The 24,106-nt window shown below is 33.2% G+C and overlaps 1 protein-coding gene across 6 annotated transcripts in view; it reads right to left on the bottom strand.

Moving 5' to 3' along the window:
- KHDRBS2 (KH RNA binding domain containing, signal transduction associated 2) overlaps positions 1–24,106 on the bottom strand; it is a 678,558-nt gene that overhangs the window by 415,797 nt on the left and 238,655 nt on the right. For all 6 annotated transcript variants that reach the window (XR_010126724.1, XR_010126723.1, XM_054492856.2 and 3 more), the window contains exon 3: positions 3,899–4,015. Coding sequence is in view for 4 of the 6 variants with exons in the window: in XM_054492856.2 (XP_054348831.2) it covers positions 3,899–4,015 (117 nt within the window). In the remaining 2 variants the exon portion in view is untranslated. The remainder of the gene's footprint in view (positions 1–3,898; positions 4,016–24,106) is intronic.

Below are 24,106 nucleotides of genomic sequence, written 5' to 3' on the forward strand. Positions count from 1 at the left end.
GTTACACTGGTCAATATGTTTAATTAAATATCAAGCTTTGTGACTCATGTCTAATACTTTTTATATAGCATAATATTGAATCTATTCTTGAAGTAATAGATATGGAATAAATATTTTTGATTTTTTTTCCCTGACTTACACAACCAAATATCTTCTTTTATCATGAAGTAAAGATCAAGTTTAAGACATACTTTGAATGTCTTATGTCCAGCCTCCAGTCTCCCCGTTAAGTGCTCACAGTGCCTCACATCTATAATCCCAGCACTTTGGCAGGCTGAGGCAGGAGGATCACTTGAATCCAGGAGTTCAGAACGAGCCTGGACAACAAAAAGAGACTCCATCTCTACAAAATTTTTAAAATTAACCAGGTGTGGTGGCGTTCACCTGTAGTCCCAGATACTTGGGAGGTTGAGGTGGAAATATCACTCGAGCCCTGAGCCCAACGGTGGGTCAAAGCTGCAGTGAGTTGTGATCACACCACAATAGTACAACTGCAGTCCAGCCTGGGCAACAGAATGAGACGCTGTCAGAAAAAAAAAAGAAAAAGAAAGAAAAAGAAAAGAGACATACATTGTGTAGTACCTTAGCAGCATACCCAACATAGAAAAGCAATCTGCATTATCATGTCTTATAAAGGTGAAGCAAACATGTTTATTAAACAATATATCCTGCAAAGTCACCTATCCATGAAACCACAGAGAAGAGTGCTGGCCCAGGCTTTGTAAAGCACACAAGGAGCCCCTCATGTGGCTTCAGTTATTTAGTTTTTCTGTTGGATAAAAAGATTGGCAGTTGCATGTTGAACTTCTTAATACTTGCTGATCTAAATTTTAAACATGGCTAATCTTTGTAAAGTCAGGCAAAGTTGAGAAGAGGATTCTGAGAGGCCTGACTAAAGTTTGGTCAAGGAGAGTCTTTGTCAACATACATACCCATACATACTTATGTATATGTATATATGTGTCCTTGGACATATCACATTTCAATGCCTGTTACATCCACATTGACATGTTGAGTAGGTAAATATATAAATTTAGCATCTAGCACTTAAGGGGGAGACTGGAGGCTAGACGTAAATTTGAGGTTCAGAGCACATTGGTGCTATAAGAACATGAAGGAAAAAAAGAAATCTGAAGACTAAGTCTGGGCTTGGAGGTCTGGAACAAGAGGATCCAGTCACAGAGACGGAGGAGGGGAACAACAAAGAATGAAGGTGAGCCAGTGATTGCAAATTACTTTCCAGGAGTTTTACTATAAAGAAATCAGATGGTAGCCAAAGGGGAATAAGTATATTTATTAAATTAATATATAGCTATAGTTGTCACAATAGTTTTAGATATAGCTATGGTTATACATAAAGTACAGATTCTCCCTCAGGGCCTTCACACTTGGCATTCTCTCTCCTTTCTGATATTTCCATGTTTGGCTCCTTCTCATCTTCCAGTGTTCTTTCTACTTGATCACTGTATCAAAATTTGCTCCCAACACCACTAACCTCTTTTCCCTGCTTCTGTTTCATTTAAATCCATAAAAATTATCAATTCCTAAAAGTATAAAATGTATTTATGTATTTATTATCTGTCTTTCCCATTGGAATGTAAACTCTAAGAGAGGAAGACCTTGTATTCATTACTATAAACTAGAACTGTGAATTACATAAAATGTGTTCAATAAATAATTAATGCATGAACATATGCTGGTTTGTATGTATGTACACATATACACTTTTATTGCACAATCCCATGTGATTTATTTAATAATCAGAAAAAACAAAATTATGTAAAATCTTCTTTCCTGTTCATGTCATGATGCAGAGAGGCAAAATAACAGCATCATAATCAATAATTTACCAAGGATTTATTTTTTATTTAAATTATGTGTTTACTAAGGTAAATTTTTCATATCCATGCCTGTGATTTTATTTCAGCTAGGTGTCCAATACTTGAGAAAGTTAAGACCTTATCATTCAAAAGCAAGCAACTGGAACAAAAAAAAAGAAAAAAAGGCCTTATCTTAATTCTAAAAAATATTTTGCAGTGCAATGTATTATTATTATTTAATATGCTATTTTATTTAATTTGGTAAAAAGTGAAAACACTCAAATCATAGTCAAACATGATGGATCACACAAAGAGTAATCAGAAACTGAATTGTAAGTAACAGGTAATATTAGTAAATTAAACCTAATGGAAACTTAATAGAAGCAAATTTGTTTCCTATTGGATTTTCCAATACTTTTGCTGGTACCTAACATGCTCACAGGGAAAAAGAAATTTAGTTTAAAACTTTATGAACGGGAAAAAATGTCCAAATATATGAGAACTAAAAATATGCATCCATCTGTTTTAAAAGATGTAGAAATACTACATGGAGATTCTGCATGTGCAAAGCTAACTAGAACAGTTCTCCATCCTGGAGATAAACAGATGCAGTAAAATACATTAAGTGATAAAAGAGTACTTAGCCTATTATAGGAGTTCAGGGAAGCCATACTGGGGAGATGATGACAAACTGAAATCTTAAAGAATGTATGAGACCATAAAAACACACAATATGAAGTTTATAATATAACAGTATGAAGTATTTGGGAAATTCATAACAAAAACAATATTAAAGAATACATGAAAGTACAGGAATAGGTAATTATGTGTCATTTTCTCCTCCTATATAAAGAAAATCTAAACTTGTGGCAGGGACAAAAGCTTATCTCATGTCTAGATGCTGGTGTGCTCACCTCTTAAATATTTGTAATATTTATTTTAAGTGTAGTCAGAGAATCTAGAGGCAGGAGGATTGGCAAGAATATAGTCATTGCTGAAATTGTACACAGTATAGAGTAATCAAAAGTTATCCCAAAGAAACGGCTAGTAAAAATCATTCCATCTGTGACTTTCTACAGTTGATTATTGAACCATTCTAAGAAAGCACCCAAATAGTTTTGCTAAAACTCCTAATGTAGACTTATTACAGTAAAGATACTTTATGTGTGATATATTCACCAGTTCAGTGACATTTCACACTATAAATTTCCTCATTTAATATGTCTCATTAACACAGATACAGGACTCCTGAGCAATTTTCTAAGGATTCTCATAGTCAAAAATAAATATTTGAACATTTCATTCTCCATAATAACATTACCAAGTCATAAAAGTGCGGCCTGGTCAAATGATACTACCAAACACATCCAGCCTTTTGCAGTGAATCCTCAAAGATCCTTTTGGAATAAATCTCTACAAATTGTCATTTCTCCCAAACACTGAATTCTAACACTGAGAAAATTGCTAACACTTTATAAAATAAGAAATAATGTAGTACAGATGCGAAATAAATCATTTCAAACATCAAACTTGATATATCTCTTAACCTATTGTTCTTTTGGGGGTCAGGTGAGTTGTTTAATATCATTGAAATATTTCAAGAAATAAGCAGGATTCTCTTAGATTTGCAGATAAGTATTTGAAATTTCTTCAGGTAAGAGGATCAAAGTGAAATAGAGCAGAGAGATAAAATGAGAGAATGATACAATGGATGTTATTAGGTGATATGATTGAAGGAAGAAAAAGGAACCAGCGAGGGAATTAAAGAAAATGAACACAGACATATAGAAACATTCTACAGAGGACACAGAAAAAGTGAAAAGATGTGACAGTAACCTACACAAAGGACTAAAGAAAATGAAAATATAGAATATACATTCTGAAAAGAAAAAGAAGGGAGGCCAATAATTGATATTTAAGAAGACAGAGGAGATAGCAGGAAGTGACACAGGGTGATCCCAGGAAATGGAAATCACAGGAAATGGTGAAAGAGCAGTTCAGGCATGCTTGTAAATTTGGCCATCAGTGTTATAGGTAACCTCCTGAATGTGTTAAATATTAGATTCAAAATTCAGTACCTTAGCTTTATCTCTCATTGATCCTTTGCCCAGGATAGACATTTTAGCACCTGTTTCTTCCTGTAGCCTCTTCAAGGAGTTTCCTCTTGGTCCAAGCAATTTCCCCACAAAATTGAACTAGGAAACAAAATCAATAGAATGTCTGTTTTAAGGTACAATAAAGTGATTATTTGCACCAAGAGTAATTGATGGGTTATAGGTTTTTCAAACTTTACCACTGAGAAGAGAGTCATGCCATAAACACACACACACGCACACACACACACACACACACACCCCAAACCATTTCAGATATCTAATCTAACACTCATTTTAAAAGCTGTATCTCTTCTTAAAAGAATGCTAAAGTGAAAAGTATGTTGAAAATATCATTTACATATATAATCAAATGAATCATTTATTAAGGAAAGAAATTAAGGAGAATCATGCTGTTTTCCAGAATTTCTAAAGGCTTTTTCTCTCAAACTATATTATTGAAATAAGAGATGATTGTAACATAAGTCTATAAACCTTCAAAATTGTAAAAGTTTACAATCAATATTTTAAAATAAATGCTTTAAATCAGTATCTAAAATAAAATTTGATATTCAAGTTTGTTAAGCATTGTCTGGTGACCATAACTTTCTATTACAACTTTCATAATCAGGAATAAAGGGACTCAATTATTCTTCAATCTTACATTGTCTATATTAAAGAGTTGTTTTAGTAAATAAAAGATATGAGCACATAAAAGTTAAAAAACAGTACTTATAAAGCATATATACAAAACACTTTGTCTAAATAAAAAATTCTGGGGTTCCACATAATTTGCTTAATCATCTTGAAACATAAATAAGAACAAGTGAACTAAGAGCAGTTATGAAAGCATTTACGTTAGCTACTAAAAGGAACATTACCAAACTGAATGACCGAGGTAATAATTTGTGCCATAATTCGTTGATTAAACTAAAAATACAAAGAACATAGAATGCATGAAAAACTATCTTGGGAACATAAAGAACAATGATAAGTAAGACTAAGTAAAATTGCTTTCTGTATCAGAGATTTTCTTTCCTTCTCTTCTTTTCTCTTCTCTTCTCCTCTCCTCTCCTCTCCTCTCCTCTCCTCTCCTCTCCTCTCCTCTCCTCTCCTCTCCTCTCCTCTCCTCTCCTCTCCGATCCTCTTCTCTTCTCTTCTCTTCTCTTCTCTTCTCTTCTCTTCTCTTCTCTTCTCTTTCTGCCACAATCCCTCAGTAAGAAATACACCATAGTTAATGGTATAAAACTCAGTTTTTTTCCCAAGTCCAGGATAAAAAGAAAGATGTCTGCTCTTACCCCTTTTATTCAATGTTTTTACTGGAGTATGGATTGTTGTATGTATAGGTAAATAGATATGGTATGGTATAATGCCCCAAAAGACTATACATAGGTGGTTGATTTATTGTCAGCAAAAGTGCCAAAGCAACCAAATTTGAAAAGTAAAGTGTTTTCAACAAATGGTAATGAAACAATTGAATATCAGTATGAAAAAGAACAAAACAAAACAAAAAAGGAAACAAAAAAAAAACCTTTCATGACCTCTTTCACATGTAGGCAAATCTTATTTTGAGATCGATCATAGAACTATATGTGACAACAAAAATTATAAAGATTCTAAGAAGAAAGCATTAGAAAAACCTTTGTGAACCTGGGCTAGGAAGAGATTACTTAATTAGAAAGCAAAGAGCACTACAAAAAAATCCCTAATGATCAGTGATGATAAGCTTTTTTTCATATGTTTGTTGGCCACATAAATGTCATCTTTTGGGAAGTGTCTGCTCATATACTTAACCCACTTTGTGATGATATTTCTTTTTTCTTGTAAATTTGTCTTTTCTGTTCCTTGAAGATTCCAGATATTAGACTTTTGTCAGATAGGTAGATTGCAAAAATGTTCTCCTGTTCTGTAGGTTGCTTGTTCATTCTGATGATAGTACCATCTTGTGCCAGTTAGAATGGCAATTATTAAAAAGTCATGAAACAACAGATGTTGGTGAGGCTGTGAAGAAATAAGAATGCTTTTATACTGTTGGTGGGAGTGTAAATTAGATCAAACATTGTGGAAGACAGTGTGGTGATTCCTCCAGGATCTAGAACCAGATATACCACTCGACCCAGCAATCCCATTACTGGGTATATACCCAAAGGACTACAAAGTATTCTACTATAAAGACACATGCACATATATGTTTATTGCAGCACTATTTACGATAGCAAAGACTTGGAACCAACCCAAATGCCCATCAATAACAGACTAGATAAATAAAATGTGGCAGCACATATACACCATGGAATGCTATGCAGCCATAAACAAGGATGAGCTCATGTCCTTTTCAGGGATATGGTTGAAGCTGGAAACCATCATTCTCAGCAAACTGACATAGGAACAGAAAACCAAACACTGCATGTTCTCACTCATAAGTGGGAGTTGAACCATGAGAACACATGGACACAGGGAGGGGAACATCACACACCAGGGCCTGTGGGGGTAAGGGGAGGGATATCATTAGGAGAAATACCTAATGTAGATGACGTGTTGATGGGTGCAGCAAACCACCACGGCATGTGTACACCTATATAACAAACCTGCACATTCTGCACATGTATCCCAGAACTTAAAGTAAAAAAAAAAAAAAAGGGTGAGTAAAAAAAGCCCTACTGATGCAAACACTCACTAAAAAATTGAACAGATAGGCCACAGGCTGAGAGAAAACACTCCTTACTTCTGAAAAATGACTAATATCTATAATCTATAAAGAACTCCATCGAATCAATGGTAAATCTCACACACACACATGTATATACATACCCCAGAATGGCTAAAACCAAAAGAAAACTCATAGTAAATGCTGATGAAGATGTGTAATTACTAGTGCAATTGCTGTTGGCAGTTTAAAATGATACAGTAGTATCATTTTAAGACTGGCAGTTATTTATAAAGTTAAACTTACAGTTCCACTATGATCCAGTAATTTAACCGCTAAGTATTTATCCCAGGGAATTAAAAACATATGTTCATAAAACAACTTGCACGTGAATGTTCATGACACTTTATTCACAATCACCATTAAGCCAAATGTAAACAAGTGCTCATCCTAGAAGTATGGACAAACAAGTTTATATGTAAACACAAGGGAACTAGCTACTGATTGACACAACAACCTGGATGTATCTAACAGACATTTGAGAAGCCAGATATAAAAGAATACATTATGTTAGGTTCCACTATTACAAAATTCTAGCAGCAAAAATAATATATGGTGTTAGACTTCATAAGAGTGGTTGTCTGTTGAGAACAGAGCCTGGAGTTGAACTGGCTGGAAAGCGGCATGAAGGAAATATCTGGGGTGACAGAATTGCTCTATATTTGTTGGAGGTATAGGTATACTTTTATCAAAATTTATCAAGCTGCACTCTTAGGAACTATTATTTCATTGTATGCAAATAGCATTTTAATTGAGAATGTGAAAAACAAAATGAAAGAATAAAAACTCATGTAAAATATTTTTGAAATAACATCATAGTTTCTGTTCTTACATTGTGGTCTCATCCATTTTGGGTTATTTTTTGCATATGATATATGATAAAGGTCCAATTTCATTCTTTTGCATATAGAAATCCAGCGTTTTTTTTTTTAGCACAATTTATTGCAAAGATTATCCTTTCCTCATTGTGTTCTATTGGTGCCCTTGTAAAAAAAAATCAGTTGACTGTGTATGTTTAGATTTATTTCTGAGAAAACATAGGTTCAAAACCTCTGAAAGTTGGCCTTGATAAAGAATTTTTGGATGTCATACCAAAAGCTCAAGCCACAAAAGTGAAAACAAATAAACGGGACTGCATTAAACTAAAAAAATCCTTCACAGCAAAGGAAACAATCGCCAAACTGAAACAACAGCCTCTGGATTGGGAAAAAAAGATATTTGCAAAGCACACATCTACTAAGGGTTATTATCCAAAATTTGTAATGAATTAAGACAATTCAATGGCAGAAAAACCGATTTAAAAATGGGCAAAAGATCTAAATAGACACTTATTAAAAGAAATCATAAAAATAAACAACAGGTATATGAAAAGATGCTCAACATCATTAATCATCAAGAAAATGCAAATCAAAACCACTATGAGATACCACCTCACCCTCATACTTATCAGGATAGCTATTTCCAAAAAGTCAAAAGATACCAAATTTTGACTTGAGTGAGCAGAAAAGGGTACTTTTTGTAGATTGCCCATGGGAATGTAGATTGGTATATCCAGTACAGAAAATCCTATGAAGGTTTCTAAATAAATTAAAAATAGAACTACTATATGACCCAACAATCCCTCTCCTGGGCATATACCCAAAGGAAATAAAAATCACCTTGTAAAGATACCTGCACTTTAATGTTTATTGTAGCATTATTCATGATACTAAAGATATGGAAACAATCTAAGTGTCCACTGACAGACAAATGGATAAAGAAACAATATAGTGGAATATTATTCAGCCTGAAAAACAATGAGATCTTGCCATTTTTGCCACAATGTGGATGAGCTTGGAGGACGATATGTTAAGTGAAATAAGCCAGACACAAAAAGGAAAATGTGGATGATCTCATTTATATATGGAATCTGAAAAAATGATACCAAGAAAATGAAACTGTTTACCACGATTGGGGTGGAAATAAGGAAACGTAAGCCAGAGGATAAAATGTAGGAGATATGTAGGATGAACAAGTCTAGAGACAGAGTGTACACTGGCAATCCTCAACCTTTTTGGCACCAGGACCAGTTGCGTGGAAGACAATTTTTCCACTGGTAGGGGTGGGGGTGGAGGAGGGTGGGGGTTGTGGTGGAGGAGGGTAGGGGTGTTTTGAAATAAAACTGTCCACCTCAGATCATCTGGCATTAAGATTCTCATAAGGAATGCAAAACCCAGATCCCTTGCATGCGCAGTTCACAATAGGGTTCCACTCCTGTGAGAATCTAATGCCAGGGTTGATCTGATAGGAGGTGGAGCTCAGGAGGTAATGCTGGCTTGCTAGCTGCTGACCTCCTGCTATGCAGCCCGGTTCCTAACAGGTCACAGACCAGTACAGGTCTGCAGCCCAGGGATTGGGGACCCCTGGTGTACACCATGTAGACTATAGGTAATAAAATTGTTCTGTATTTGGATTTCATCCTAAGTAGATTTTGGCTGCACTTGCCACAAAACCTAAAAAAAAAATGGGTAACTGTGAGATGATGGATACGTCAGTTTGCTTCACTACAGTAAACATTTTGCTCTCTATATTATCCCATTACATCATGTTGTATACCTTAAATATATACAATAAAATGTATTAAAAAATAAAATCAGCATAAAATCATAATGAAATGTACTATAAAGAAATACCAGTCCCATTAGTTGCACAAAGGGATCTCTCTAGACTTATAGGAAATGTATCATTCCAATATATGCACCAGAGAAAAAAATGGAGAAATATCCAAGAACTCAGCAGGAGAATATAACCTTCACACCAAAACCAAATCAGAAAAGGAAATGTATAGACCAAAGCCACCCATAAAAGAAAAAAAAAATGACATGAAAACACCCACTTGGCAAAATAGTATCATAACCAAGTCTTCTTGTATGTACAAAATACATCAAGATTGAGTTTTATTTATCATAGGTATACAAGTATTTTAAGATTTATAACCTCTAATTGTAATTTACCCATTAACAAATTAATGGAGAAAAAGGCTAGCATTTTATTTGTTTGGAAAAATGATTTGATAGAATTTAAACTTAATCATTATAAAAACTCACATCATCTGAAAAACAAAGGAAACATCATCAGTCAATAGAAGGCTTCTATTCAAAATTCATAGGAACAGTAGATTTACTGATTTAAAAAATCATAAACAAGGTAAAGATGCACATTCTTGACACTTTATTCAGCACCAATGACTCAAACACTCTACTAAGACAAGATAAATATTATAAATATAAGAAAGTAAAAAAAATTGTCATTTATATAATTATATACATAGAAAACAAAGTGTTTGCATAAAAATATTAGAATTAGTAAGAGAGCTTAGCAAGGTGCTGTTATACAAAAAAGGTTAATTGTATTTTTGTATGCCAGCAGCATATAATTAGATAATTTTTTTAAAGGAGATATCATTTATATAGGAATTTTAAAAACTAGATTTTCTAGAAATAAATTTAGCCACAGATGTTCAAACCTTTACAGAACATGTATAAAATACATTTTGTTGAGAGATATATTGTGTTCATAAATAGGAACTCCCAATGGCATATAGATTCCTAGTCTTCTAAATTTCATATGCAGATCCAATGTAGTTCTAATTACAATCACTATAGGGTTTGGATCAACTTATTAGTTGGTTCTAAAATTTGTTTAAAAAAGTGAAAGCCCAAGAACAGCCAAAACCATTCAGAAGCAAAAGAATAAGTCAGGAATTATTCCTTTCACATATCAAGATTCATCATAAAGCTGTGTTAATTATGACAGTATGAAGCATCCAGTCCTGGGGCACAGATAGACAAATAGAGCAATGGAATCCAGAATCCATTAACAGACTCCTGTGTATGTTAAAATGACATTTGACACAAGTAGTGTTACAGATCACTGACTGAATAATGGTCCCCTAAAGATGTCCATGTTCTAATACCAAGAATCTATAAATATGTTATTATACATAAGAAACTATATGGGTGTGATTAAATTAGAGATCTTGAGATGAGGGATTATCCTGGATTACCCAGCTGTGCCCAATGTCTTTTTAAAAGAAAGAAGGAGGCAGCAGGGTCAGAGAAGGAGATGTGATGGCAATTGCATGGGCTCGAGTGATGCAATTGCTGGCTTTGAAGATGGAAGGAGGCCATGAGCCAAAGAATGAAGGCAGCTTCTATTAGGTGGAAAAGTCAGGGAGCAGATTCTCCCCTAGAGCCTCTTAAAGGAAGGCAACCCTGCAGACACCCGGATTTCAGCTTCAAAGAAATCATTTCAGACTTCTGAACTCCACAACTGTAAAATAATGAATTTGATTTGTTTTAAGCCATGAAGTTTAAGTTTGTGGTGATTGTTACAGAAGCAATAGGAAACTAAAATACTAAGGAAAGAAGGAACTACCTAATATACAGCATAATAGACTATCCATAGTAAGAGAAATAAAATTAATTCCTACATCATAAGAGAAAAACTAAATTCTAGATGGTTTATAGACTTAGATGTGAAATATAAAACTTTAGAACTTCTAGGAGAAAATTTTCTAATATTTTTAAAATGATGAAAATACAGTAACTGTAAAACAAAAGTTTGATTAAAATTAAGAATATATGCTTGTGAAAATACACCACAAAGTAGGTGAAAACATAAATCACAAATCTGAAGATGGTTGATGTTACATGTTACCATTAAAGCAGTAGTTTACAAAAACAAATATAGAACTAAGGAAAAGAAAAATGACTTAATAGATAAAGGATAAAGTCATAAATGTGTCATTGAAGGAGGAATGGGAATGGAAAAATCTTATGAGAAATTCAATTGCATTATAATTTAAACAAATCAAATTTAAGACCATGATGACATAATTTTACACACACTATATAAGAGGTCTATGACTATGAAGAGGTCAGACATCAATCATTGGCCAGAGTGTGGAGAAACATGTACTTATATACGTGCCTGTGGGAGTGTAAATGAATACAACCATAGTGATAGTGTCTTGTCAATCTGTAAATCCATTTACCTTATGCCTCAGCAATCTCATTCCTAGGTATATCATCCAGAGAAATCTTGGCACATGTACAAGAGTATTCAGTCTCAATCCTTGCAAGAGCAAAAATAGTGGGGAAAAATGATGATAAATTCAAGAATAGTGTGTTGTCAACTCCACACCATAACCAGCATTTTTATGTCTCAAAACAACTTTTCAGATCCCTTTCCATGTAGGTTCACTTTTGTGGTGGGTTTTGTCAATATCAAGGAGTTGCATCAAATTTGGAAGGTGGACATGAATTGGAGTCCATTATTCTTCGCAAGACATAGAGATCAGACGTGGTACTCTGCTGACTTCTATGTGAGTGCTCACTCCATGGATGCGGCAGCCCCACAGACCCGTCCACAAATTCCCAGTTCTTGGTCTTGGCAAGTTTTGCAAATCTTTCCCCACACTTCCACTCTGTGATCATGACAGGCTTCACAGAATATCCTGTAGCTCTGGTTTCTCCCCTGTGCTCTGAGGCTTTAGGCTCCAATCTTTACAGCCTGTTGGTGGAACTTTCCCGAAGACCCTTCCCTCATCTCTTCCCACAGTTATATTAGCCTTGAATTGTGGGTTATAACTGTTAAATATAGAGTGGCTTTTGTTTGCCTGTCAGAATCATAACTGCTACAAATGAATAAATGAATTGTGACATATTACTGTGAAATATTACAGGTCAGTAAATATGAATTACTCATAACTATATAAAATTTCATTAATCCTAGAAATAAATTTTTGATTGAAAATTCATCTACACCTATAACGCTTTATATAAAACTCATAAACAAGTAAAATTAAATAATATTCTACTATGAACACATGCCTATGTAGCAAATATATTTCTTAAATAAAAGGGATAATAATAAACACAAAATCCAAGATCTTGGTAATCTCTGGGGATGGGGAATAGGGGACATGATCAAAGAAAGACATAATGTATTATAAAGCAAAGGGTGATATTTTAGACTTTGATTTAACTTATAGGTTCGAGAGTGTTCATTTTATTTTGTTTTATACTCCACATGAAAGTTAAACATTCTTTTGGATGTATTAAATATTATGTAACTTTTTAAAAATTAAAAACAATTCAAGTTGAGTTCAATGTCACTGAACTTCTCTTTCATATTCTGTTACAAAACCTTCTTTCCCCTTTATTGATGGCAGTAAAACATCAAACTCAGAATACCAAAGCATCCAAAGTGATGTCTCTACCAGGAATGCTGAAGACTACGAAAAGAGAAAATTTCACACAATCCGGGCTGAGGACAGATTATTGACAGAATAAATATGTGGTACCTACTTTCAGAATTTTCTATTATCTGCCTTGATCCTTGTGACACATTTCCCAACACTTCTATTTCAATAGTTATTTTATTTTTAACCAATAATCAAATTGAAACCAAACTGTGAAGCTGCAAAAGAATCATGCCCTTAAATTCTTTTACACACTCTGTTAAAATAGAACACGAAGAGCCAGTAGAATGAAGATGTTGTATAATCAGAGACTGAGTTTCACAAAGTGAGAGAAAGTTGGGTTTTATGAGAAACATTAACTATATAAAAGTATTTTAAGTAAGGAACTTTTCTTTTAATGTGCATGTTTTAAAATTTATAAAAGTACAATCTACCATTTGCTCTTGCTCAAAAGTATTTACTTGTCACAGTTTAAGTCTGTTTATGTGATTCTATCCCTTCCACAATTTCTGGAGTTTTTGGAGACAACACTCTGGAAAGGCTCAGAAAGCTTTTTCCATGAAAGATCAGATATCATTTCTATTTGAGATTTAAAGCATTAGAAGTAATCACTAATCTGGCTACATATTTCTGATGCTGTTCTTAGTTCTTGGAAATTTATTTTAAGATAAACTGAAACTAGTCAACACAAAAGTTGTTCTAATAAGATTTTTTCCACTTACTTTCAACCTATACTCAGCTCCCCTTCAAACAAAGCCAATGGACATAATCATGACAGGTGAATTATCAGTTTACAGTCAACAATTGGTTCTAATCTTTTCTTTAAACCTCTTTTGAAGACAGAAAATAAATCAAACACTAAACACCAGTGTCTTTAATATTTAACCATAATTTAGTAACTTAGGAATGTCTAAGATTCTTAAGGCTTAGCAGAGTGAGCACAGCTGTGTTTTCAGTGGATTAAATATCTTCAAATAATTTCAAGATATTTTATTCACACGTGTTTTAGGACAATTAAATTTGTATAAGTCAAATTCATTTATGCTTGTCATTAAACAGTTGTTTTGTAATAACATGTCTATTAAAAAAGTCTTTTGGGCAATTTTAATCATTTTTGACTTTTTTTCTAAAAGCAAATATTTAAATTGTGTTACAAGTAAAATAAGCCAAAATAATATATTTCAATGGATTTGAAAAGCAACAAAACATAATTGGTGGCAAAACGAGTGCTTATCATAAGTGTCAGGCCATTTTAAGAAAAATATTTTAGGGACATTTTTAACATAGTTTACCCAAGAACAGTTTAAAATTAAGTCACATCAATAATATTGGGCATATATATTTTTAAATTCTTCACGATTAATATTATTTCATTAATACATTAAAAAATCTTTTCTTTTTTTTACACGTGGCATTTTTCTGGTCACATGTTTATAAACTAATTCCATCAAGTCTGTCCTTTCTCAAATAAGATAGGCAATACAACTACTCTTCTTTCACTTTTTATGGGCACTGAAACTGTATCTGCTATGTGATGCAAGGGCAGTGTTGCTCACTGGCATCATCTGTGAAGAATTCCTGAACTGCCAATCTCTCCTGCAGAGAGAATTCTTCATTTTTCATTTGATACAGCTGGTCTTGAATTCCTTCATTCCTTGATACTCAAATTCCTTTTGCCCTAACACTTGAAAATATTGGAATGCTACTTTCACGTCCATTATATTCCTGATTTGGGAATGAATCTCCTTTTTCATCAGTAGGAATTCACACAGCGACTGTTCTGTGCTTTGGCAACTCAACATTAAATCATACTTTAGTGCTCTATCCTTGTGTTTGTTGCCATTAAAACAAATTGAAGCAATCTGGGGCAGATTGCACTAAGTGGGACCATAGACACAGATCAAAAATATTCTTCTTGTATAAATAGAGAGGAAATGACAACATTTCAGGTATTCATAGTACCAATCATCAAAAAACGTTGGTGAGCAAGAGAATAGTTTTATTAGAATAGAGTAGAACATTATTTTATTCTATTGAAAAAATATCAAGCTATGCCTGTAAAATTAATTTCATTTGGAATTTACAGAGGTTTCTACCAAAGAAAACCAATCCCAATGTAGCAAAATAGACAATGATGAGTATTGAAGAAAACAGAGAAGAAAACCAGAATGATTTAGAATTAACCATTAAAGCTAATATCAATATATTACCACAAATATAATTTTATTCAATGGACATATTTATATAAAATATGTAAAATTCATATAAAATAAAATCAGTTCAGTCACTCATTACTTAGCACCTGAAACTTAGGAAATGTATGAAAGAACCAAACATAAATACCTTTTTCAGAAAACTTAGAACTCCACTGAGGGGAATGGGGCTGTACATAAACAATTATATTGTAGTTTAAACAAAAAACTAATAGTGCCATAGAAGAAGTACAGATTAAGTGCTATAGAATTCAAAGGAAGAAAAAATTATTTCCACATAGAAAAGTTAGGAAGTTTTTTTTTTTTTGTGCTGAGCAGTGAGCAATGAATAGGAAGCTTGAAGCTGGGTATGGAAAAAGGCAGTGACAGAAACAAGTTCCAAAAAAGAAAAAACATATGGGACAGATGTAGTGGAGCAGGAAAAAGCTAAAGATGGCGGAGCCCATGAGAAGTTGTTTGGTGTAAGCTCGATAAATGATAATGGGAACATGAAGCAGAATGATGACCACAGAAGAAAGAAAAGGAGATGAGACTGAAGCAATATCCTCAATAAGACATGAAAATTTATTATATTAAGTTGGAGGGAACATGAAGAGAGTAGTGTGAAGTAGTAATCGAAATAAATTCTAATCACAGATGATTGGAAAGATAGTGTACCATTAATAAAATTACGGAATACAAGAACAAAAACGTTGGAGAAAAAATTGGAGTATATTCAATTTGAGATGACTTCCAAATGGAGAAACCTAGCAATCATGTATGGGTAGACCTTGAGAGATAAATCTAAGATGAAAAGATACACGTTGTAATTTTCTATACAGGGGTACTATTTCAAGTCATGAAATTGCTAAGGGAGAAGGATAGCATAGGAAAGAAACTTGAGGAACACGTATATTCAGAAGAAAAAATAAGGAAGAAGGGTAAATAATTTCTGGAAGAATACAAAATTTAAAAAAAGGAAAAACTTTATAAATCAGTTAATCAGCAAATATGTATCATATGACAATTATGTGCCTAGCTATGTGCAAGGTAAAGTCTAGAATTCTACAGGAATGTATAACCAGAATCAGCAGGAAACCTTCCCTGGAAAGGAAGCATTTCTCTAGCTTTAAGCTAAGATGTATGAGAAGTTGGGGCAGGGACAGGAGAGAAGGGCGCTGATGGGGACTTTCCTGGCAGAAGGAATAACATGTGAGAAAACCCCAAGAGCATAACAAATTTGATAAATGGAAAGTAATTCGTTTTGGAGGGGTGATATAGAAAAAAATATTCAGGCACTTCTGATCTTTAGGTAAAAGCAATGTAGTTCAGTTGAAGGGTTTGAATTGAGGGATGGGCTGGGGATGAGGGGGAAGTAGGCTGTGGTATGATTAACATTTACATTTAAAGCTGACTTTAAATGTAAATTTAAAGTCTGACTGCAGTTTGAGGATTGGAAGACTACACAAAGAGCTATAGAAATCTGGAAACCATCATGACAGCAAAGGCTATAGATGGGAGTAATTTAGAGTTTGAGAAAAAGTGAAATAATTCACTGGATTTAGCAATTAGGAAAAATGATGATTCTAGGCCAAGATACCAACCTTACAATATACTTAATCTCATAATTTGTATAACATTACAAAATGAAATAGTAAAGGTCTCTCTCTCTCTCTCTATATATATATATATGAACTAAAACAAATTTAAAAGAGAAATATCTACCACAAGTATTAAAAACAATTGCTCTTGTCTGCTATAAGACCCAAAAATCCCACTTGGCATTGCTGTATTGAAGAAAACACTTGAATTTGAAGAAAGTACACATAGTTGGAGAATATAATTCATTTATACTGAGTATAAAAATGTGGGTCCTTTCAAATCTGTTGATTAGATATATTGTGTGCTTAATCGATACATGTCCCAGATGTTTCAAAATAACATGGTCTATGTTAAAATCATATTATACTTTACAGAATGATCCATGTTTTACCAAAATAACAAAGAAACTAGAATATGCTGATAAAAATGATTCAACATGAATTTTAATAATGTCAACACATACACAATTCATGTACCATTCATTCTGCTATAAATATTTACTATGCTTCTGCATTGTTTTTTGTGCTAATCATATTTTTCTTTCATAGAGACATCTAAAGAGCCTTTGGTCATGTTTTAAATGTTTTTCATCCTGTGTGGAGAGTCCTTAAATGTGTTCAAAGACACGTCTTTGCCATATTTATACAACTGTATTAGGGGTACATTCTACAAGCTCAAGTTTTTACTCAAAACGATTCATTAAAAATATCATTATTAAGTGAAAACTATTACATTAACAAACAGCCCTAATCTTAATTATAACTACAGCTCACAAGCAAACCCTATTTTTACAGCCTATTCAATTGTCTGAATACAAATGTTTCTAGAGTTCTATACAGTTCATAAAATCATCTGTAGAGGTACATGACTGAATGTACACTCAGTACAGTGAAATGTGGTTGCACAATTCCATTTTTATCTAAATCTTTGCCTTTGTAATACTTAACAGATATTTCTTTAGCCTTTCAAGTAGTCATAAAAGTAACATCTTAATGACAACTGCACTCTTATATTTTAGAATTTTGACTTTCTTTAAATGAGCCATAATGGAGCTATCAGATTTTTCATTATTTCATCAGATGAAATATTGGCTTTCTAAGTAAATCTTTTGTTTAAATGTCACATAAGTCTCCTGTATGTTGTGCTTACATGTGCAAATTAGAGATGTTTGTTCTTTAAAGAAGTTTTCCATCTCTATATAATTTCATGAAATAAATATATATGCTTATGTTTGATAAGGACAAATTAATCCATTAAGAGGGGCTTATTGAGCATACATTATGTGATAGGCACTTTTCTAGGGGACACAGAAGCAAATGAAACAAAAATCTTTGGCTCTATGGAATTTACATTCTAAATATAATTTCATTTCCAAGTGAAACATTTTAAAATAAGTAATTGCTTTTTTGTCCTGGATGGTATCTAGATTATTCAAGGTTTGGGCTGCTTAAAAATTAACTATAGTATTGTTTATTATTTTATTGCATACCATACAGATAGTTCTAACCATTATAAAAAAGATATGCCTTTAGTTTCTTAAGGTTAAATATTAATTCAGCAGTGGGAGTAAATTAAAAAGTTAATTTTTTAACTTAAGTTTTAAATTTTAACTTAACTAATATTTTAAGGAACAACAGCAAATTGTTTAGTATCTCATTTAAATATTGTTAATCTGTTCAATTAGACAGAGAATTGGGGACTGAGCAGATTACTTAGATTACTTTTTACCCAATTCCAGTTAGTATTCCTATCCGCTTTTCTGAAATCCTCAACTGAAACTGATATGGATCTGTTAGAAAACGAAACAGGAAATCCAAATTTCTTAATACCCATTAAGTTTTTCTTAATACCCACTTAGCGGTATTAGAAAATAGTAAAGGTACTACATATTTTAAAGGAAGTTTTTTACACCAGTAACAGAAATGTTCTATATTAAACTCAATGTGTCTCATGCTTGTACATGAGTCTAGTAAGACAACAGGCTCTGTCCAAACTAATTAAGAGCTCTGCTGATAAATTTAAATTGTCATGGCTGCGAACTCATCATTGTACTGAGTGTATATTCAGTCATGTACCTCTACAGATGATTTTATGAACAGTATAGGACCCTCCAGAAAGTCTCAGACTATTGGTTTGAATATTTTAAACATTTATTGATATATAGTTTACATACCATAAAATTAGTTCATTAAAAGTGTACAATTCAATTTTTTATGTATGTTCACAGGGTTATACAACCATTGCCAAAATCTAAGTTTAGAATGTTTAAGTCCTCTGTAAAAAAATCCCGTACTTAATACTAGTTACTACCCATTGGACCCCTACACTTAAACATCCATTAATCTACTTCCATCTCTATACATTTCCTTAGTTTTACCTAGACTGCACATTTTATTTAAATAAGGTCATACAACACGTGGTTTTTCCTTTAGCTTACTGTCTTTTAGGTTCATGCATGTGTTGGAACTTTATTTATTGCTAAAAATATTCAATTATGTGGATATATTTTGTCTATTTATTTAACAGTGGACAGTTCAGTTGTGTCCACATTGTGGCTAATATAATAATGTTGTTAGAAAATTTTGTGTACAGTTTTTTGTGTGAGTTGAATACTTTTATCTCTTATGTTTAGAATTGAGATTGCTGGATTATATGGGAATTCTAAGTTTAACATTTTGAAGAAGCATCCAATTGTTTTCCAAAGTGGCTGCAAGATTTAACAATCCCGCCTGTAATGCATGTGGGATCGTTTTTCCACTTCTTGGTCAACACTTGTAATTGTTTGTTTTTGGATTGTAATCATCCTAGTGGGTGTGAAGTTGTTATGATTTGAAGTTGACTGATGGAAAATGATATTGAACATCTTTTCATATGTTTATTGACCTTTATACACCTTCCTTGGATAAATGTCTATGCAGATTATATATCCAGTTTTAATTTTATTTTCTTATTGAGATATGAGTTATTTACATGTTCTGGCTATAAGACCCTTATCAGATACATGATTTGCTAATATTTTCTTCCATTCTTTGGGCTGCATTTTCATTTTCTTTATGGCTGTCATTTATAGCACAAACTTTAAAAAAAAATTTTAATAGTCTAACTTTTTTTTTATTTTGTTGCTTGTGATTTTGATGTCATATCTAAAACATCACTGCCTAACCTAGATTTACTCCTATGATTTCCTAGAAGAATCATATAGTTTTAACTCATATATTAAGATCTATGATCCATTTTGAGTTAGTTTTGGTGCATGGTGTGAGGTAGTGCTCCAACTTCATTACTTTACATGTGACTAACCAGTTTTCCCAGTACCATTTGTTGAAAACACTATTCTTTACCTATTGAATGATCTTGGTATTATTATAAAATATCAATTGACCACAGATTTATGGATTTATTTCTGGAATCTCAATTCTATTCCATTAGTCTTTGTTTTCATCTTTATGCTAATACTAAACCATCTTGAATATTGTAGCTTTGTAGTATATTTTGAAATTAACAGTTTGAGTTCCTTAAATTTCTTTTTCATTTTCATGATTGTTTTGGCTATTTATATTTCCATCTTAAAATTTTATGATTGGCTTGTAAATTTCTGGAAAAAAGATACTAGGGATTTTGATACAGATTGGATTGAAATTGTCATCTTAGCAATAGAGTTGACCCTTGAACAACATGGGGGTTAGGGGAACTGACCTCTTGTGTAGTTAAAAATCTGCATATAACTTTGGAGTCCTCAATGACTTAACCACTAAGCCTACTGTTGACTGGAAGCCTTACCGATAACTAGACAGTTGATTAACTCATACTTTGTATGTTATATGTGTTATATTCTGTATTCTTATAAAAAATAAGCTGAAGAAAAGAAAATGTTACTATGAAAATCATAAGGAACAGGAAATACATTTGTAGTATTTACTATATTTATCCATCCGTAAGTTTATGTCACCTGTTTAGAAGATGCACAGTCTGTGTGAAATGGCAGGCAACTTCAGCTACAGGCCTCAATCTACAGTACATATCAAGTTATTATTTTTTTTCTTGTAATATCATGACTTTTCTTTGCTTTCTGAGAGGACTTCCAGGATCACTAGTGGCACTTCATATAGGTCTCGTGGTGTTATTCAAGGTTTATGATATTGCATTTAACAAAATGAAAAATACAACAGAACCGTGAGAGATCACTTTCCACTGGAATACGCAATTTAGTTGAGAGACAAATTGCTCATGCAGAGATGATTAACATTATACAATATGTAAAATGGATGCCTTCAACCCTTGAGTTCACTGCAATAGCAACAAGGAGATGGCTATAAAATTATTACAATAGGATAGTTTGTACTCCCATTGATTTTAGGCACTTAGGATTTTATGCTTGTTTACATTTCTCTCAATTGAGAATGGTATCATGGTCTGTGTTTATGTGAGTAAATTTTAACTTTTTTAATAAATTTGAGTATATTTTATGGTAGTAAATGATAAAGTAGACTAGTATCTACATACATTTTATGCATTGATGACATGCCTAATTTTTTTGATATTTATAAGCTATACGGTTTAATCTGGAGTTTTCTCAAACTGTTGCAAATCTCCAAATATTTTTCTAATATATTTGTTGATAAAATCCGCATATAAGTAAACCCACACAGTTCAAACCTATGTTATTCAAAGGTCATGTGTATTAATATTCTAATATACAAATGTGTTATGTCTTTCCTTTATGGCTTTCTAAATTTTTTCAGTGATATTCTTTAGTTTTCAATGCGCATGCCTTATACTTCTCTTGTTGAATTTATTCCTAGGAATGTTATTCTTATTATTGATATTATTATAAATAAAATAGTTTCATAATTTAATTTTTGGAATATGCATTGCTATTATATATAAATACAATCTTTTTTTGTATACTAATCTAGTGTGTCACAAATTTGCTAGACTTTTTATTTGTTCTAGGTTGGTGCAAAAGTAATTGCAGTTTGCCATTAAGAGTAATGGTATAATAGCATTTTTAGTATTTTTGTTTGGATTTTCTATACATAAGATCATATCATCTGCAAATAAAAATTGTTTCACTTCTTCCTGTCTAATTTGGATGGCTTTCATTTATATTTCTTGCCTAATTATGTCAGATAGAACATACACAACACAATGTCAAATAGAAATAATTAAACTTGCCTTCCTTGTCATACTCCTGGTCTCAGGATGAAAGCAGTCAGCCTCTTACCATTGAGAATAATGCTAATTGTGAATAGTCCATGGATACCCTTTCTCTGGATAAGTTCATTCCTTTCTATTCCTAGGGTTTTTAGTTTGTTTTGTTTTTGTGTCTTATCATGAAAAGGTGTTAACTTTTGTCAGACACTTTTTCTCCGTCTATTAAGATTCATACGGTTTTTGCTCCTTATTTAATTACTATGGTATATTACATTAATTGATATACAGATGTTAAACCAATTTGCATCCCTGAGAGGTCCCTCTTGCAACAGTGCACAATACATTTTATAGGTGCTGGATTTGGTTTGCAGTATTTTGATGAAGACTTACACATATATTCATAAGGGATATTGATATATAGTTTTCTTTTTCTGTCATTGTTTGGTTTTAGCATTAGAAAAATACTGGCCTTGTAAAATAAGTTGGAAAGTGTTCACTTCTTTTTTTTTTCTTTTATTATACTTTAAGTTTTAGCGTAAATGTGCACAACGTGCAGGTTTGTTACATATATATACATGTGCCATATTGGTCTGCTGCACCCATTCACTCGTCATTTAATATTAGGGATATCTCCTAATGCTATCCCTCCCCCCTCCCCCCACCCCACAACAGGCCCCGGTGTGTGATGTTCCCCTTCCTGTGTCCATGTGTTCTCATTGTTCAATTCCCACATATGAGTGAGAACATGCGGTGTTTGGTTTTTTGTCCTTGTGATAGTTTGCTGAGAATGACGGTTTCCAGCTTCATCCATGCACCTACAAAGGACATGAACTCATCATTTTTTATGGCTACATAGTATTCCATGGTGTATATATGACACATTTTCTTAATCCAGTCTATCATTGTTGGACATTTGGGTTGGTTCCAAGTCTTTGCTGTTGTGAATAGTGCCACAATAAACATACATGTGCATGTGTCTTTATAGCAGCATGATTTATAATCCTTTGGGTATATACCCAGTAATGGGATGGCTGTGTCAAATGGTATTTCTAGTTCTAGATCCCTGAGGAATCGCCACACTGACTTCCACAAGGGTTGAACTAGTTTACAGTCCCACAAGCAGTGTAAAAGTGTTCCTATTTCTCCACATCCTCTCCAGCACCTGTTGTTTCCTGACTTTTTAATGATCGTCATTCTAACTGGTGTGAGATGGTATCTCATTGTGGTTTTGATTTGCATTTCTCTGATGGCAAATGATGATGAGCATTTTTTCATGTGTCTTTTGGCTGCATAAATGTCTTCTTTTGAGAAGTTTCTGTTCATAACCTTCGCCCACTTGTTAATGGAGTTGTTTTTTTCTGGTAAATTTGTTTGAGTTCATCGGAGATTCTGGATATTAGCCCTTTGTCAGATGAGTAGATTGCAAAAAATTTCTCCCATTCTGAAGGTTGCCTGTTCACTCTGTTGGTAGTTTCTTTTGCTGTACAGAAGCTCTTTAATTAGATCCCATTTGTCAATTTTGGCTTTTGTTGTCATTGTTTTTGGTGTCTTAGACATGAAGTCCTTGACCATGCCTATGTCCTGAATGGTATTGCCTAAGTTTTCTTCTAGGGTTTTTATGGTTTTAGGTCTAACATTTAAGTCTTTAATCCATCTTGAATTATTTTTTGTATAACTTGTAAGGAAGAGATCCAGTTTCAGCTTTCTACATGTGGCTAGCCAGTTTTCCCAGCACCATTTATTAAATAGGGAATCCTTTCCCCATTTCTTGTTTTTCTCAGGTTTGTCAAAGATCAGATAGTTGTAGATATGTGGCATTATTTCTGAGGGCTCTGTTCTGTTCCATTGGTCTATATCTCTGTTTTGGTACCAGCACCATGCTGTTTTGGTTACTGTAGCCTTGTAGTATAGTTTGAAGTCAGGTAAGGTGATGCCTCCAGTTTTGTTCTTTTGGCTTAGGATTGACTTTGCGATGCGGGCTCTTTTTGGTTCCATATGAACTTTAAAGTAGTTTTTTCCAATTCTGTGAAGAAAGTCATTGGCAGCTTGATGGGGATGGCATTGAATCTGTAAATTACCTTGGGCAGTATGGCCATTTTCATGATATTGATTCTTCCTACCCATGAGCATGGAATGTTCTTCCGTTTGTTTGTATCCTCTTTTATTTCCTTGAGCAGTGGTTTGTCGTTCTCCTTGAAGAGGTCTTTCACATCCCTTGTAAGTTGGATTCCTAGGTATTTTATTCTCTTTGAAGCAATTGTGAATGGTGGTTCACTCATGATTTGGCTCTCTGT

The sequence above is a fragment of the Pongo pygmaeus genome, chromosome 5 (genome assembly GCF_028885625.2).
Source record: "Pongo pygmaeus isolate AG05252 chromosome 5, NHGRI_mPonPyg2-v2.0_pri, whole genome shotgun sequence".
Lineage (NCBI taxonomy): Eukaryota > Metazoa > Chordata > Mammalia > Primates > Hominidae > Pongo > Pongo pygmaeus.